The sequence below is a fragment of the Globicephala melas genome, chromosome 4 (assembly GCF_963455315.2).
Source record: "Globicephala melas chromosome 4, mGloMel1.2, whole genome shotgun sequence".
NCBI classification, from domain to species: domain Eukaryota; kingdom Metazoa; phylum Chordata; class Mammalia; order Artiodactyla; family Delphinidae; genus Globicephala; species Globicephala melas.
The window spans coordinates 29106568-29121994 of NC_083317.1; the positions used below are offsets into that span (position 1 = coordinate 29106568).

The 15427-nt window shown below is 36.7% G+C and overlaps 2 protein-coding genes across 2 annotated transcripts in view; one reads left to right on the forward strand and one right to left on the reverse strand.

Moving 5' to 3' along the window:
* Positions 1-1192: 1192 nt before the first annotated feature.
* RBM11 (RNA binding motif protein 11) lies at positions 1193-13801 on the reverse strand. The gene is made up of 5 exons (XM_030877777.3): positions 13580-13801; positions 9976-10138; positions 8579-8651; positions 4458-4554; positions 1193-1820 (listed from the first exon to the last, which is right to left on the reverse strand). Exons 1-5 carry the CDS (start codon positions 13673-13675, stop codon positions 1536-1538), a joined length of 714 nt encoding a protein of 237 aa, XP_030733637.1. The 5' UTR covers positions 13676-13801; the 3' UTR covers positions 1193-1535.
* The window catches only part of LIPI (lipase I), a 74788-nt gene continuing 72966 nt past the window's right edge, over positions 13606-15427 (forward strand). Inside the window, exon 1 of the mRNA XM_070045424.1 lies at positions 13606-13883. The gene's annotated coding sequence lies outside the window, so the exon portion shown is untranslated. The remainder of the gene's footprint in view (positions 13884-15427) is intronic.

Sequence of the window (15427 nt, forward strand, 5' to 3'; positions counted from 1 at the left end):
CTACTCCTCCAGCCTTCCGCCCCTTCCTAGAGAGAGGGAAGGCTGGGAACCAAACAGCCAAGTCATCCTTGGGGAATAGCTACTGAAATCACATCTGCCACAGGCCACATCTACCCTAAGGGAGAATACACCCAGCTCTTAAATATACTTAAATTGAGATGAAGCTGAAAAACCAGTGTCACATCTATCTTTTCATTTTGTTCACCATCCTGATAAATGGGCCTATTTTCATTTCTCTAAGTGCCTGACATCAAGAGTGCTTCCTTACCACTGAAGCATGCAAGTGGGCTAAGACGGACTGAACAGCTCTCTGTTAAGTCATTGAAACGAGGTCAACAATTGTCGAAACCCTCCAGCAACTGGTCCATAGTAGAATATTGGCCCAAGCTGGTCAAAGAAGAAACTATCTGGAGAGAAAAAAATTAGGGTAAAATTGAAAGTGTTGAATTGCAGTGCTAATGAGACACCCAGGTGGGTATGCTCTGTAGGCACAGGAGAAAATGGTCTGGGGATGCCGCTTTGGATGTTCTGGCAAGAGGGAGAGATCTCACTCTCTAATCACCCATCAGTTATTATTTTAGCAATACAAAGGAAGGGGTTGACTACACATCAGTGTACAATGCCCCAGCACGTGGACGGTGCTAAAGGAACGGTAATAATTCTTAACGCTGTTTCTTTCATTAAACTGTTACCAAAAACATTTTTACATCAGAATTTTATAATAATCATGTAACAATAAATTAGTTATTATCTTATTATAGCTGCATTCAATGCTAATATTTCAAAGGTGATATACTTGTTTTAACAGCAATACATTTGAAACCATACCTCAGGACGTGTCATTTCAGCAAAGATTTCAGGGTGTGTTCTGCATTCATCTTTTTGACCAAGTTTAAATGTAATTTCCGTCTTGTTCTTCAACTGCCTTGTTTTTCAGTATTACAGAAACTCATTTACAAAATAAAGTAGTGAATGTGAGAATAAAAAGATGATTGTTCACAAATTCCAAGCTTCTAGCATTTGAAGCAGAATGTGTACACATATACTTAAATAAATAGATTTTGAGAGTGGAGAATTAAAATTGGAAAGATAATTTAAATACTGAAGGAAAATAATTTAAATAATTTTTAACTCAAAGATATAACATTGGGAAAATTGATAATTTAAAATAATATAGGATTGTAGATGATATTAACCTTTTTAAGGAAAGTTTTATATTTTCTAATAACAAAATACAAAAGTGCTCAGTAAGTGACTTTTGATTAATATTTTAGTGCAAGTTCATTATAATACTAAAATATAACAACTCAAAGAGCATTTCTTGTTAACAACACCATTACAAATACAAAAAGCACACTATATTATTTTTAAGTTTTTGTCATTCAAGACAAAAATTGAATAGCAAATCAGAGGTCATATTATTATATATTTCAAAGAAGACAAGAAAGCCATGGAATTGGTCATTTAGTGGAATACAGAGTTTTCTTTTAAGAGAATGAAGACCAGTGTAGATACATTTCATTAGAATGTAAATACTAGTGCCTTTTTTTCTTACACTTTCGGAAATTTTGGCTATATTCATTTCCTCTATTGTTTTCTGTGCTACTATCACTATCACTGGTTTGTTTTTGCCTCTTGCGTTTATTCATCTGATAAAGGTCAGAGTCACTTGGTTGTTGGTGTGCCCATTCATAAGAGCTGGGTCCAGCCTCTAGATCTGGAACACAATTCAGTGAGGAAGACACAGAAGTGCTATTAGGAAGTGGTGCTGTCATCTCATAGTAAGGAAGCTGCAGTGCTGGATTATATGCATGCCACTGCTGTGGAAAAAACCCACAAACATTCATCTACCAAAACAAGCCCACAAAGTTAGGGAAAAAAAAAAAAAAGAGTTAACAGTTTACATTCATTACACAAATAACTACAGGCAAACCAAACCATGTGTTGGTATAAGAAGGACAGTGACTTTTCATACTAGGGATATGGTAGTTTCCTTAAATGGTTAACATAAAGATTCAAGGTAGTGTATAACTTACTACAATACAGATTAGTGCTGTCCTATCGAAATATAATGTAAGCCACGTATGTAGTTTCAAGTCTTCTAGTAGCCACAATATGAAAATAAAAATGAAACAGGGGTTTCCCTGGTGGCACAGTGGTTGAGAGTCCGCCTGCCGACGCAGGGGACACGGGTTCGTGCCCCGGTCCGGGAGGATCCCACATGCCGCGGAGCGGCTGGGCCCGTGGGCCATGGCCACTGAGCCTGCGCGTCCGGAGCCTGTGCTCCGCAACGGGAGAGGCCACAACAGTGAGAGGCCCGCATACGGCAAAAAGAAAAAAAAAGAAAAAAAAAAAAAAAAAAAAGAAACAGGTGCAATTAAATAATATAATTTATTTATCCCCAAATATCCAAAATATTATCAATTCAACAAGTAACCAATATAAAAATTGTTAATGATACATTTTACTTTTTTTATACTAAGTCTTTGAAATTTGGTGTGCCTTTTATAGCGTATTTCATTTGGATGGTAAATTTTCATTGAAAATACTTCATCTGAATTTAGATTACATAAAATTTAGTTGAAAAAGTAGATATACTACCCAAGTTCTTTCAAACATACTTAAAAGTTTTATAATAACTGAATCAAGTCTCTGTTTTTAAATTTAAATTAATTAAAATTAAAAAGAAATTTAAAACTCAGCTCCTTATGGATGGCTGATGGCCACCATATTATACAGCAGTTTTCAATTGTTAAGATAGACACATCCTTGTTTTTAAAATAGTTTTTAACTCAAAGTAGATTAAAGATTAATAGAGATAACATGATCTTGTGTGTGTGTGTGTGTATTTCTCATCTCATCAAAGATTAAAAAAATGCCAGAAAGAAGATATTGACAGTTTTAGACAAGAACTGGCAGTTTATTAATATCTCACTATAACTAAGAAAAGATTTTTCTAAAGGTTAAATTACCAATTTTCCTTATGGTTGCAAAGTGAAAATGGCTATTTGAAAAATCTGAAGCTCACAGGTATGTGGGATGTTTGCAAGAAATCACATCCTGTGAATCAGAATACCTGTGTTATAGTCCACATCTTTTATTAACAAGTTGTATAATCTTGGGCTTGTTGATTAATACCTCTGAACCTCAATTTTATTATGTATAAAATGAGGAGTTAGAAAAAAAAAATTTCATAAGTTCCCCTTTAACAATATAGACCATCATTATGATTTCTAGGCCAGAACCATATTTTTGAGAGTCTTCGGAAATAATGTGGTTTACTCTACCAGTTGAGAATCTTTGCCTTTAGTTAAAAGAAGAAATTTATTTTTAAAAATATCCATGTCCAAAAGCAATATATTTGTAATTGATGATTACATTTTACCAAAATGTTTCACTAAATGAAATTATTCGATTCTAAGAACATATCTTCTAAAATAGTCATTTTTTTCCACTTTTTTTATTGGAGTATAATTGCTTTACAATGCTGTGTTAGTTTCTGCTGTAGAGTGAAGTGAATCAGCTATATGTATACATACACCCCCTACCTCTTGGACCTTCCTTCCCCTCCATCCCACCCATCTAGGTCATCACAGAGCACCAAGCTGAGCTCCCTGTGCTATACAGAAGGTTCCCACTAGCTATCTATTTTACACATGGTACTGTATTTATGTCAAACCTAATCTCCCAATTGATCCCACCCTCTCCTTCCCGCTCTGTGTCCATGTGTCCATTCTCTACGTTTGCATTTCTATTCCTGCCCTGCAAATAGGTTTATCTGTACCATTTTTCTAGATTCCACATATATGCGTTAATATACATTTGTTTTTCTCTTTCTGACTTACTTCACTCTGTATGACAGACTCTAGGTCCATCCACATATCTACAAATGACCCAATTTCATTTCCTTTTATGGCTGAGTAATATTCCATTGTATATATGTGCCACATCTTCTTTACCCATTCATCTGTCGATGCACATTTAGGTTGTTTCTATGTCCTGGCTATTGTAAATAGCGCTGCAATGAACACTGGGGTACATGGGTTATGGGTGTATGCCCAGTAGTGGGATTTCTGGGTCATATTCTATTTTTAGTTCTATTTTTAGTTTATTTATTTTAGTTCTATTTTTTAGTTTTTTAAGGAATCTCCATACTGTTTTATACAGTGGCTTTATCAATTTAAATGAGAACTCTATAGTCAAATTTTACTTGTACCACAGTGAATCATCACTAGCACCTGCTCCTTTTCTGTTGACACACTGGCTGTTTGCTTACATACTATGTGTAGAATTTCAGATGATTGCGTTAGAGCAGACTGCCATTGGGGCATAGAACTCAGGGCAGCTGCTGCCTTCATTCTAGGTTTAGATTTGAGCAGCTTAAGTTCCAAGTAGTTTTCATGTTCTTTATAGTTTGTATCATGCTATATATTGAACCAAAGGCATATCAAACTTACCATCTTCGGAAAGAAAAGATATTCCTGAGGTAAAGCTGCATTATTAATTGGAGAGAACTGCATGGGAAAGGAAGTTCTGCCCACGACTTCTTCATTTCTTGGGGGACGTAAAAGAAGTAACACAAAGTTACAATTCCTATGCATAAATGTCCTTTATTCTTATAATAAGATAGGTCTTCATAATTTTTTAAAAAAAGAGCTTTTCTAAAAGAACTCAATTAAGATAACTTTAAACACACGATCCTTATTACACTGATAATGTAGTGACACTGCAGTACCACAAGTCTTACTAATTACTACATACTGAAAGCTCAATATTTAGAGTCACATTTGGCTTTCTGATAGGAAAATGTTAATCAATGTTATAGTTGTATAAAGACAAAGAACACTTAGATATGAAGAAAGCAAAGCAAGTTCTTAATAATCACCAAGGGTACATTCAATCTTCTACAAAAAAAAAAAGCAAAAGAAAGGTAGAAATTTTCTCAATTTATTTTTGAAGGAATGTTCACTGTATAACTACAAAAATTATGTTCTTTCCTAAATGGTCTGCTGATGTTAATATGAACACATAATATCTGCTGATTTCTTCCACACACTATTTAAAACAATACCAATCCCTAATTTAAAAGCAGTAGTGTCCTAAAGGTTTATTTATACATGTAATATTTGCTTCTATGGAGATGTCTAATAAATTCCAATGGTATGCATAGTGACTAGACTCTACAGCTAGTCATTAGCTTACTTGCTCCATAGTATTCCACAATTTTAATGCTAATACTACTAATCTTAGGACAGGAAGTTTACTGTGGGGAAGGGTGAAATTAATACAGGCAGGTGGAGGCAAAGGCAAAGGCAGGAGAACAAAGGGAAGCAGTCAGATTGATAGGCATTGGTAAGTGGTGAGAGTAGTATCACAGAAGCCAGTGGAAGATGCATTTCATTAAGGAAATACTTAGGGTCGGGTGTTACAGAACAGTAAACTGGGTAAGCACCAAAGCTACTCAATTGTTGATCAGAAGGTTCCTGATAACCTTTAAAAGAACAACTTCCACATAACAATGGGGTTAAGAAGTGAATAGGAGGTAAGGATGTGAAAGATAATTTTTCCGTGAGAGGAAGGGGAAAAACAAAACAGCATGATTTGGAGGTAGAGTTCAAGGAGTTTGGAACATGTGTGTGGGGTAAGTGATGGAAAAGAAACAAGATAAAAAGTGCAATGAAGTTATAGAGTGGGGAAGATACAACCCAGTAACAGAGGTGGTGAGATTAGCACCGTTATGAAAACAGCTGCCGACTTTCTAAAACCATTACCTTTCCTATGTGAATCTCAGGGCATGCATAGTTGTCTCCACAGAGGAATCACATGTAAATTGGGAAGAGCTGTGAGTTGAACCATGTCAACTCAAAATTTATATGTTGAAGTCCTAACTCCCAATACTTCAGAATGTGACCTTATTTGGAAACAGCATTGTTGCAGATGTAATTAGCTAAGAGGAGGTCATACTGGAGTAGGATGGGTTAAACAGGTACCCTTATTATAATCAAAAGGGGAAATTTGGAGACGGATGCACACAGGGAGAACACCATATGAAGATGAAGATGGAGAGCCGGGTGATGCTTGTACAAGCCAAGGAATATCAAAGATTGCCAACAAACCGGGACAAGCTATGAGAGAGGCCCAGAACAGACTCCTTCTCACAGCCCTCATAAAGAAATCTAGCAGACACCTTGATCTTGGACTTTGAGGCTTCAGAACTGTGAGACAATTCATTTCTGTGTTTAAGCACTCTGTTTGCAGTACTTTTTATGGTAGCCTTAGCACGCTAATACAGGAACTATTTATTAATAACAGAACTATTTATTGCCTAAGAGTCAATAACAAGCATAAAAACCCATTTCCAAGAAAGACTATAGGGTATAACAAGTGCACCATTTTTCTCTGCACAACACTTCTAGAACATGATAACCTTTTCCCATTCTTCCTTTATAATGTAGCACATACTAGAAGAATAAGGTACAACCAGTGAAGTGGAGTATTATGGAATATACACATATTTCTGATCTTCTACCCTAGAATTTGTGATGATTAAGAGTACATCAATCATAAGTAGAGAATGCAAGTTACTGCCATCTTCTAGCTGTTTATCTAGTCTTTCTTGTTCTGCCCCAAACCTAGCAATAGCTTGTTTTTTCCAAAATGCTGAGAAAAAAGAGGTATCTTTTCCCACTAGAAGAAGAGGGGAAGCTTTTATATTACATAAACGGCTCAATTCAAGAGTCCATAGTTCCTCTCATATGAAGGAAGTGAATCACTACCCCTTTTTGCTAACATTTGCTGAAAGTATTTACTGGATGCTTGCTATGTGCTCAGTATTTTAAATACCTTGAATTTATTATAAAATTTGATTCTCACAATAACCTTCTGAAGTACTATCCTCATTTTAGAGATGGGCTACAGGGTGATAATCTGTCCAAGGTTAATAAAGTGGCACAGGCAGGATTCAAATTCAGGCAGTCTGGTTTCAGTACCTATTTTGTCTTTATTTCACTGATACAGAAATGTTGGGGAGAATGAAGACATGGAGAACACCGTGTTGTACTTGGAGTGCAGTACTTCTCCTAAAGATAAGACTGGGAAATTGTCAGTTCTAAGAGGCCACTCTTCCATGCCTAGGAGGGCTGATATAATTAGCAGGCATGGGAGGTTCAGCTGTTGTTAGCCTACTGGAGAATACTCAGTTCTGCTACAGAAAACAATAAAAAAACAGGGATGGATGAAACTCACAAGAAATGCTTAGGGTAGCGTTTAAGTAAGCTACACTGATGCAGCTGATGCAGCAGAGAGAGAAACAGGGTCTACGAATATTAGTGTAGCCAGAACTCAGCTAATACGAGCTTATGAGATAGCAATGAAACCGTGTTAGAAACAGAATAAGCAAGTGGCTTGGGAGACACAGGCAGAATTCATAATATATATTAAATATGCATAATAAATAAGTTAGTGTGTTTCAAGAGATGCCACAGATAGATCCGATAGAAAATATGATGGAACAAATAAGATTGTTACTCATAGAAAGAAAGTAAAGGAAATACCTAGTACTTATCATGGCACCTATGGGCTGACAGTTTTGCTGCTCTTGTTTTTGTTCTACCTAAGAAACTCAGATAGAACCTGTGAGTACCTAGCTCCTTCTGTAGCCAGGTGTATTTGCCCCTATGTCTTTTTGAGAGAGCAAGTGAGTGAAACTAGCTCCGGGAACTTTCTATCTGAATGGAATTCGTTACTCAAACCTCAACTCTAGGGTTCATGACCACACTATCAGTGGGAAAGGTTGATGCAGCAGAGAGAGAAACAGGGCATATGAATATTAGTGTAATCAGAACTCAGCTAGTATGCTCCTTTTGCCCATTTATGCTAACTATCCACTATCTTTCCTTTTGCTTTTCACTATCCAGTATCTTTCCTTTTGCTTTTGACTGTATCTTTTAAATTGTTTTACTAAATGCTGCTATTTGAGCATCTTATTTGGTTTGGGAGACTTTCTGTTCCACGACCTTTGGGATAGCTGCACTGAGAGTGTCCTTGCAGGCTACCATTGCATCGAGAAATCAGCCTACACAAAACTTGAGAATATTTTGAAAATTACCATAGAGAAGTTTTTAAAAATAGTAACATAAACGGTAGAGTGGCTTAATGTCAGAAGGCTTAATTTTAAGCCTAGCAACTATCACTTTTTCATCTTTGTGCCCTTGGCAATTAGTTAACTTTTGCATCTCTATGTTTATTCAAGTATAAAATGTGGATAATAGTGTCTCTGTGATCCATCGCAATGAGACTTTGGATGCTTAAGTGATTTAACAGTTATGAAAAGTATGCAGTAACCTATAAAGAATGCCACAAATATATATCTCTCCCACCTACTGCAGAAAATATTGACTGAACTTTAAATGAAAATATTTTCTGTCGCTTTTCATGTTTTCAGGAAAAATGAATTCCTTAATATTATCCTATGTCTAAACAGTAAGGTTTTACAGTAGTCCAGAATATATAAAAACCTTTCCTGGCGTGAGACCATATTTATTTGCTTTACCTTTATGAAAAAAATATTTTTAATTACCTGTAGCTGTGTGAATTTATCTTAACACAGCTCTCAAAACTTTGGTTAGCTGGATCACAAGAGCGAGAGCTCCCTTTAAAAGAAACAGAATAACAGATTACTTCATGGTACAAGTTTCTGGAGTTCTCACATTAAACCATTTAAAAAAATTCCATATAAGATACATGGATATATCTTTGATCTCCCAATATTCATAAGTTGTTTACATCACTATAAATGACTGAATTATAACCAAGCTTTGTCCAAAGCAATGGGTGTAGAAAAGAATTATGTTGACATGGGGCCACATAAGACAGGTGATGCTATTTGGTTCTACACACCTGGAAACTAAAAATGGCAAATACACACCTGGAAACTAAAAATGGCAAATAATCAGTGTTATTTGCCTCCTGTTTTGAAGGCATGAGTTCTCTAAACTGTACTGACAAAAGTGAATGCAACCTGACAGGATAATGAGCAGCTGGCTGGGGATGTGTCAGAACACGATATGGCCTGACCCGTTTTACCAGTCAGTATGAGTTAACGGGACAGTACGTGAGAGCATGATGCAACCAATTAATTATCTTTGCAAAGACAAAATAAAACAAAACGAAATGCAAAGTTATGCTTTTCCTTTGCAAAAAGGCATTGTTTCCTTATTCTTATTTATTTTTTTTAGTACAGCAAGAAGAATAAAAACCAAACAAACAAGAGATACATCAATAAACCTGAATCATTAGGGGAGGTAGGCAACATAAGCATTGCAAACATTGCAGCAAAAGCATAAGCATTGCTTCTATCAGTACCTCAAACTATGAAAGGGCTAGAGCAATAGTACAATGTTCTCTGGGCATCTAATCGAAGATGATCAGTTCTTGACATGTAGCAGGAGAAGGCATTTGAGGCCGTTCATGTCAGGAAGCTTTCTTCCATTAAGGGTCAGCCTTTGGCCAGCTGCTTTTACGGGGACTCAGATCCAGGGTGATATGTATAGCATGATGACACCAGGAGAAGAACTAGGCACCCACCTTATCTTCCAAATAGTAGATATTTGACACCATTGACAAGAAGATCAGCAAATAGCATTGCTATATAGAAGCTAGAGTTGTGTGTCCCCAGTTCATTTAGATTTGTTTAATTCTTAACAGCCAATAGCAACTATCATAGCTATTTGCTGGCTGACATTAAAATAGAACATTTAAAATTTTAATACACAAAAGATGCTATAGAGTTGGCAACCTAATTGGTAATATTAACTAATTGCATAACATTATGAATGTGTTCTGAGAAATTTTAAGAGACTACAGGGGCACTGTTTTGGTCTTAGGCTATAATATAAAAAACAAAAATGTTTACACCTCTGGGAACAGCACCACCAACAAAACACACTTGGAAGATTCATCAGTGACAAAACCTACCAAATCGATACTGCACATTAATTGGTCTTCCATATAAACGAATTCCATTCAGCAAAGCTATGGCATAAGACACTGATTCTGGGTGTTTAAAGCAGACAAACCCAAAAGACTTCGGCTTTCCTTCTCTGTCTTTGCAGATAGTCACTTTGGTTAATGGCCCAGCCTGTAAGAAACTTAAAAATTATTTTCTCATAAATCTAAAGATTTTTTTTACACTGAGAAAATCAAGTATACTCAACTTTAGACTAAAAAAAAATCTGTTAGCAATAACAGCTCTGTTAATAATGTATTTCCCTAACAATAAATATCATACTTACACTTTCTTGGCATTTTTCTGGCTCATCAAAAAATATTTATGGTGTTAAGATCAGGAAATTTTAGGTAATAGTTCCAAATCTTAAAAGGAAAGATATGTTACCCTTATGTTAGGCCTAACAAAACAATTTAGAGTGCATTTAAATCTAAGGTTAAAATACTACTTTGTCTCCACACATATTAACAGTGTATAACTCAAAAATAATTGAAATGACAAACCCAATATTCTTTGACTTATCATAAAGAAACTGGTAATATTACATCAAAGTCTAATTTTTTCTGACAAGATTAAACATTTTCACAGGAGAAACTAAATTTTTGATCTATATAGAAACTATTTTGATCTGGTAATCCCATTTGGTAAATATTCCCAAAGGGAAAAATATTTTAATATGTTTAACACTTTTAGGTAGGTGCATTATTTATAAGAATGAAAAATGAGGAAGGCTCTAAATCCAACAACAGGAGAATATTACTCCATGGTGTATCATTAAAATAGAATAAAATAAATTGAAAATATTCAGATTTTATTGATAATAAAACCTATAATTAGCAATACAGAGTAAAAATGCAGAGCCAACTATTGTAAAATGTGTTAATTACAACCAAAAGAATGTTACCTCTCCACCATGATAGTGATTTGAGGAAGTGCTCACCAAGACTCACAATACCTAAGAGTTAATGGTGAACAGCTCATAGTTTTCCATCGTACTTTAATGATTGATTACTGATCTCTGTTGAATTGGATAAGTACATTAAGAAATTGTTTCTAGTCTAAAGAAAAATGTTAATTATCGTCTTCAAAACGATGCTGTATTTTAAGATTCAATCTTTCTTTTTTTATTCTCTACTTTCCCAGAGAGTAGCTCATCCTCCCTTCTGTCTTCAAGAGCCACTGCATCAACAAATCTATTTTTCCCACTCATGCCTCATTCATGGAGACAGTCTCCTAGAGACCTCCATGTGATTGTGTTTCAAACTCAACATATTTGAAACTGAATTCATTATCTTTCCCCTTGAAATCTCTACTTCAGTATTTCTTGGTTAAAAGTACAAAGATATTGAAACTGATGTCCACTCTTCCAAGGATAAGCAGAAATTTGAAAGAAACCAGTAAAAAGGATAACTATATATAGTAATAAAATAAATCAATTTTAATCAGTACTTTTCCACTGCTGATATTAAATATATAAAATCGCGAATGGACAGAATGTGCTTACATGCTTTGAGTTTCACAAATTCAAAACTATGCCCGTGCATTTTTAAAGTCCAACAAGAAGGCTTGCCAGTAGCAACAATCACATCAAAACTTTTTAGTCTCTTTAAAACAGAATGAAACACATAAACAGTGTGGTCAGTTGTCAAGATCTGCTAACTTCTGCTGGGTTGAAGCCTTCCTAAAAGATACCGCACTTTAACAAATTCTTCTAGAATACAGAAGGGCTTAGGCAAAAAACAAACATATGCTTGGTTGTCTGAACTGTTAAAAGAGATGAATATTTTGTTTAGGGAGAAATTATAAGCAATGAGATCTACCTATCTATCTTGTAGATCCACATACAACTGATATAGATCCAGTCCCTACTGACTAGAAATAATATATGTGCATGGGGGCCTTCATGCCTATCCCATTCCCCTCATCAGTCCCCTCTGCTCCTTTTTTGTTGGCTCAACATGAAAGAAGCCTCTTGGAGAAAAAGAACTAGTTTTCTTTCTCTCTCTTTCCCCCTCCTTCCCTCCCTTCCTCCCTCTCTCCCTCCCTTCCTCCCCCCCTTTTTTTTAAGTTAAAATGATAAGTTTCAAGTAATACGGGGAGAAAAACATAACCATAGGAAAAGACAAGCATTAGAGTAGATTAAAAAGGGCGAGTTTAAAAAAGACGGCAAGTTAGAAGAATAAAAGCCTTAAAATCAACAATATTTTTCAAATAATAAAAATGTTTTATGTCCAGGAAAGGTAACTGAGTTCCTGGAGGAAATTCTATCAAATTGTGTGTATCTGTAATTAACAGAGGGGTGCTTTAGTTCAGAGATGAAGGTAGAGCCTTTTAGAAACTATATAAAGAATGCCTTTCACCTCTGGTACTCATACTTAGCCTTTGATATTTAGTTTTGCTATTGCTCCCTTTGAACTTGCCCTTATTCTGATAGGAGGAAGTCACTCTTGATTTCTCTTGATGTTAGTATCAGTAGTATTATTGATAGTAATAGTAGTGATATGAGTAGTGGCAGCAGCAGCAAACACTTAGTAAGGGCCAGGTTCAGTTTTGTTTTATCCGGATTAGTTTATTCAATCTTCACACCACATCATATTGTGGATACTATTACTCCCATTGACATTTGAGGAAACTGGGCACTGAGCTATTCATTTAGTTGGCCAAAGTCACATTGTTGACATCAGAATTCACACTCTAAACAACTTTTCTGTACTATGTGTCCCTCTTTTTCTTTTTTGCAGATTATCTTAAATCATGGTAATTAATTTGAAATTTCTCCTTTTAGGAAGACCAAGGGCTGTCTCTTAAATTTGTATGTCCAGCACCTTACTTACTGTTTGTCACATAATTGTGGATCATTAAATGGTTAAATGAATGGCTGAATGAAGACATCTCTTTAGCAAGTGAGACCTATGTGTATACAGTAGGTGAGTGTTTACAGGGGACAGGAGTTTTAATCCTGGAGGTACCAGGTCTGGAAAAGTTTTCATAAGATCCTCTTGGTATGAAATAAAGGGAACTGGCCAGGGAATCAATTGGTCACAGTCACGATTTGGCTGCCCAAATCATTTCAAATCTCATTTATCATTCTGGAGTAAAAATACTTGCCGTGTAAAAGGGCTTGGGGGGAATAAGTAATGTAGATGGAAACATGTTAAAATGTATTCCTCTCATTTCGCGGGATGTAAGACGTGAGGTGCTTATTACCTGAAGCAAGACAGCGACAGGGCTGTTTTGTGTTTTGCCTAAACACACCCAAGGCCCAGGCAGCGCCTCTGAAAAGCCCTTACTCAGGGCTGGGGGTTGAAGGGGGCCCAGTCACTGCTCACCCCAGGACTCTGCAGTGGGGATGGGATGCGGAAGGGATGGGGACGGGGCGCACTCTGTCACTTCACTACCCAGTTGCTCACCTGGTGACAGGTGCGCCAAAGCGGAACTAAATTAAAACCAAGGCACAGGATGGGGCGGGAAGTGGGCCGGGCTCCGGATGGTTCAGGTGCGGCCCGCCCCTCTGGCTGCGTTTCCGGCTCGACGCACCCTGCCCCTCAGCCACCCCTTCCCCGCCGACAGTACCTGAAGGAACAGCTCGTAAAGAATCTCTTCCCGCACTCGGGCCTCTAAATTTCCCACAAACACCGTTCTGTCGGCTTCCTCCTGAGCAGGGAACATGCCTTCGCCTCGGCCCAAGAACGGAGGAGGCCTCGAGACCACGACCCCTCGTCTCGAGACCACGACCCTTCTCCTCAGCCGCGGAGCCGGCTACGAGAATAAGCGCGCAAGGGGCGGAGCGAGGTTGCGGCGCCACGCCCCCAGCACCCCGTGGTAACCGCCCAGCGCGCCTTCGCCACGCCCCGGATCCGGCTGGGACCTTGGGAGAGTGAGTGACAATAAGTAAGATTAGTGTGCAAGGGGCGTTGACCTCTTGCTTATGGAGGTTCCTTCATTTAACAGGGCACGACATTATGAATTGATTTTGGATTTATTCAACAAACATTTAAAATAAAATGACTATAGAGGTGATTTAAAACATACTAACTTCATTACAGAAGCTCCCAGGCTAAGGGGGAAGACTAATTTCTTTGCTTCCAAAGAGTAAATGAATAAATCATTGGGATTTGAAATTTGTATTCTTCATAAACTACTTTTTGAAAGAGTGAGTGCATGCATGCATGCATGGATGTCGATACAGTAGAGTACTAGAATTAGTTTATATACCTAGGAAGCGGTCCCTAGTGAAGTCTTTGAAAATGGACACAGGTTTTAAGTGGACTGCAGAAGGCATTTGAACTTGAGAAAACAAACTATACCAAGGCATACTGGAAAGAATATAGCAAGTTTTGTTACTGAAGCCAGAATTCTTGAGGATGGCTGCTGGGTGATTGTGGTAGGATCCAATGTTTGTATTTTGTATCAGGGCTGTACTTTGTAAGCTGTGGGACCAGGGTGAAGAATTAATTCTTACTTGAAGATTGAAAAAAAAATCCTAAAAACAATAAAGATAATTAAAAGAAAGGAGGAAGAAAACTTACTCAGAATCTCAGTGCTTTGATAAATTAACTGTCAACTGTTAACTTGGCTTCCTTTCTGACATGATATGTCTACATAGGACCCTGAAATCATCCTGTAAATATCATGCAAGTAATCACTATTTGGCCTTTACTTAGGTGTGGTGATCATTCATTTTTAATTGAAAAGGTATTCTTTTACATGGTTACTGGACCAAAGAAATCATCTTTTCTAATGAAAAGGGACACATCTTTAGAATCCTGATTTCTAACTGAACTCTGACAATACTTAATTTTATGACTTTAAGCAAGTAATTTCACTTTTTGAAATTCAAGTTCTGTTTCTCAAGGAACAGATTGGACTAATATAATTACCTCATTTAATAGATATTTTCTGAGTGCTTATTATGTGCCAGGCACTGTTTTTAATCCTTGGGAAACAAAGGTGAGTATAAAGATCTGCCCTCCTAAACCGTACAGTGTAATGGGAGAAACAGACTTCTTGAACATATAAATATAAAATCATGTGTCAGTAACTTTCACTAGTTACCTTTGGTTGATATATTATGAATCTATAAGTCCTGTCTTCATTTCTTCTTTCTTTCTTCTATCATCAATATTGTTGTAGTAGGGTAGGAGGTGGTTGAGAAAACTTGCACATTGTAGGCATGTAACAAATATATGTTGATCAAATGAGTGGATACTTGCAGGTCTGTATTATGTGTAGACCTATTTATTTTTAAAATTCATTTACCCCATAAATTTTATCCAGACCAAGATATTTTCTCTTTAACTTCCCCTCAGACACTACTTATCTGGGAGCTGTAACTTCAGGTTTCATTGTAAAATATGTAGTGCATATAAGTCATGAGCATATTTTCTTGCTGGATTGAAATTTGCATCATTCTTTGTCTAC

Bases quoted from the DNA above. Each gene is read 5' to 3' on its own strand.
- RBM11 (XM_030877777.3), bottom strand. From the start codon at position 13,675: ATGTTCCCTGCTCAGGAGGAAGCCGACAGAACGGTGTTTGTGGGAAAT. The intron at 10,139-13,579 runs GTACTGTCGGCG...AGTTTCTTACAG, and splicing joins TTTACGAGCTGTTCCTTCAG to GCTGGGCCATTAACCAAAGT. The intron at 1,821-4,457 runs GTAAGTTTGATA...TTTTTTCCACAG, and splicing joins ATCTTTTCTTTCCGAAGATG to CAGTGGCATGCATATAATCC.